The 2,500-nt window shown below is 45.1% G+C and overlaps 1 protein-coding gene across 1 annotated transcript in view; it reads left to right on the top strand.

The window, feature by feature from the left end:
• The first annotated feature begins 15 nt into the window (after nt 1-15).
• Nucleotides 16-2,500, top strand: part of ecel1 (endothelin converting enzyme-like 1) — a 12,196-nt gene continuing 9,711 nt past the window's right edge. The window contains exon 1 of the mRNA XM_010794174.1: nt 16-1,183. Within this exon, the coding sequence (XP_010792476.1) occupies nt 326-1,183 (858 nt within the window). The 5' untranslated portion in view covers nt 16-325. The remainder of the gene's footprint in view (nt 1,184-2,500) is intronic.

The raw sequence follows: 2,500 nt of genomic DNA, 5'->3' as shown, positions 1-2,500 counted from the left end.
TTACCGACAGGTCAGCTGTAACTGGTTTGGAGAGAGGGAGGAGAACAAATGGAAAGGGAGCAAAGAGAAAGAGGATGCGTGAGAGAGAGCTGGACCCAAGAGAATCCTCACACACAATGGGAGTCCCTCGCTCTGCCGGATTTTGATTAAAAAATAAATAAACGGGACTTTGCCTAAAGAGGGTCAACAGGATTTTGACAGTGTTTTGCCCCATGGTGGGAGTCCTGTCTTTTGAGTAGTGGGACTAGTCATGAATGTACACTAACAACAAAGAAACAAGTCCTCTTTCATCCCCTTTCTCTTACCAAACGACAGTGCATTGAAAATGGAGAAGACATACTCGTTAACCGCCCACTACGATGAGTTCCAGGAAGTTAAATATGGCGGTCGCTACAGCAGCGATATCCTCAGTAATGGTATGACTCTTAGTCTCGGGGGAAGCTTGGATCGACATACGACTCGTGGTCGAGGCGGGACTTTGTCCAACGGGCGAAACAAAGACCTGGGAAGCACCAGCAGCAGCGGAGGACTTCCTCGATGGAGTCGTAGGGAGATATGCCTCCTTTCGGCGCTGGTTTTTGCCGCCGGTATGTGTGTTATCTTGGGCAGCATGTTGGCACTGAAGTACATTTCCCTGGACGCCCAACAAGACCCTCAGTGTCGACAAGACTGCCAACGGAAACGCTCCCTTTTGAGGGCGGCACGATTCGTCCAGTCCAATATTGACCCGACCATTCAACCGTGCCAGGATTTCTACTCGTTCGCATGTGGCGGATGGTTGAGGCGCCACGGCATCCCCGAGGATAAACTCAGCTACGGAATAATCACGGCCATCGGGGAACACAACGAGGAGAAAATGGAACGCCTACTTTTGGAGCCGATCAGAAGACAAGGCGTCGATTCGGCCGAGAGAAAAGTCAAGGACTTCTACCGATCGTGCGTCAACGTGCAAGAGATCGATAAGTTGGGATCGGACCCCATGACGGAGGTGATTGACAGCTGTGGAGGGTGGGACATGAGTGGAGCTCCTCCCAAAACGCCGGGGTGGGAGAGAGAGGGCGCCCCCCAGAGGCCGGACTTCAACGAGCTTCTGTACCGAACGCAGGGCGTCTACAGCACCGCCGTCTTCTTCTCGCTCACCGTCAACGTGGACGACAAGAACTCCTCCAGGAACGCAATCAGGGTGAGAGAAAGGGTGATGGGAAACCATGGGTGTGTGTGTGTGTGTGTGTGTGTGTGTGTGTGTGTGTGTGTGTGTGTGTGTGTGTGTGTGTGTTTGCAAAGTATTCCTCTACAATGCTTCCTATGATATCTTTAAAAAAGTGATTCCTCATTCAACACATGTCCATTTATGCTCGTTGAATGCATGCAATCTTTTTTAAATGAGCTTCCATTTGCACAGGAAATACAATCCTTTATTTGTTCCACAGAGGGGACATTTTAGATAAAATAAGTAAGTGTAACATTGTAGAATGCAGTGTAGTAGCAGGTAGACAACAGTAGTACAAATATTGCACATAGGTACCTACATATTCTTCTTGCTGGATGGACTAACTAAGAAATAGCAGCCAGTAGTAGTTATAATATTAGCTATAGGTAAGTTAACTTTTGTGTTAAGGGAGTACATGTCAAATGAATAAACTCTGGTTTTGCATACCCTGTTTTCCCATTACCCTAATGTTGCACTTATATATGAATGAGAGCTGTTGAAAGAGCTACTAAACATTGAATTTAGGATGTTTTATTGTGCAGTAAAAGTTGTGTTCCAGCTTTTATAGAATGGTGTGTGGCCTCAGTTTGACAACAAAAACAACAATAAACAAATCATATCATCTATCAACTAAGTGTTATCAGAGGGAAAATCTAGTATTGGCGCCGGCTTTAGAAAACCGTAGATCTCAAAGATGGCTATTCTTTATCAGCTAGGACAAACAGTCCTGTTTCCAGCTTTGTAATGACACAATTTCCAGATAATCACATGGGCTTTAAAGAGCTTTGTTTGCCATAAGAAGTGGAAGAAATACTTAATCCTCCTTATGTCAGAAATATGAAATGTATGCAATGATATTTACGTTGTGTAATATAACATTGACTCTACATGTGGGCATAACTTATTGAATATTATAAATAATTCATATGTTTAGCAAACAGTGTGTGGAATGGCTTATAAAGGTTGGCACTAATGCAGATTTAATTAAATATTCATAAAGCCTTTGAATGTGCATCTGTTCAGGTCTGAGCAGCACATATGTGACTACATGCTGGGATTAATGTGTGTCTGTGTGTGTGTGTGTGTGTGTGTGTGTGTGTGTGTGTGTGTGTGTGTGTGTGTGTGTGTGTGCGTGCATGCGTGTGTGCGTGTGTCCGTGTGTGTGTGTGTGTGNTTGAATGTGCATCTGTTCAGGTCTGAGCAGCACATATGTGACTACATGCTGGGATTAATGTGTGTGTGTGTGTGTGTGTGTGTCTGTCTGTCTGTCTGTCTGTCTGTCTGTCTGTC

Source organism: Notothenia coriiceps, unplaced genomic scaffold, assembly GCF_000735185.1.
Source record: "Notothenia coriiceps isolate Sejong01 unplaced genomic scaffold, NC01 NC01_scaffold00037244, whole genome shotgun sequence".
Lineage (NCBI taxonomy): Eukaryota > Metazoa > Chordata > Actinopteri > Perciformes > Nototheniidae > Notothenia > Notothenia coriiceps.
This window is presented reverse-complemented; position numbering and strand designations above follow the sequence as displayed.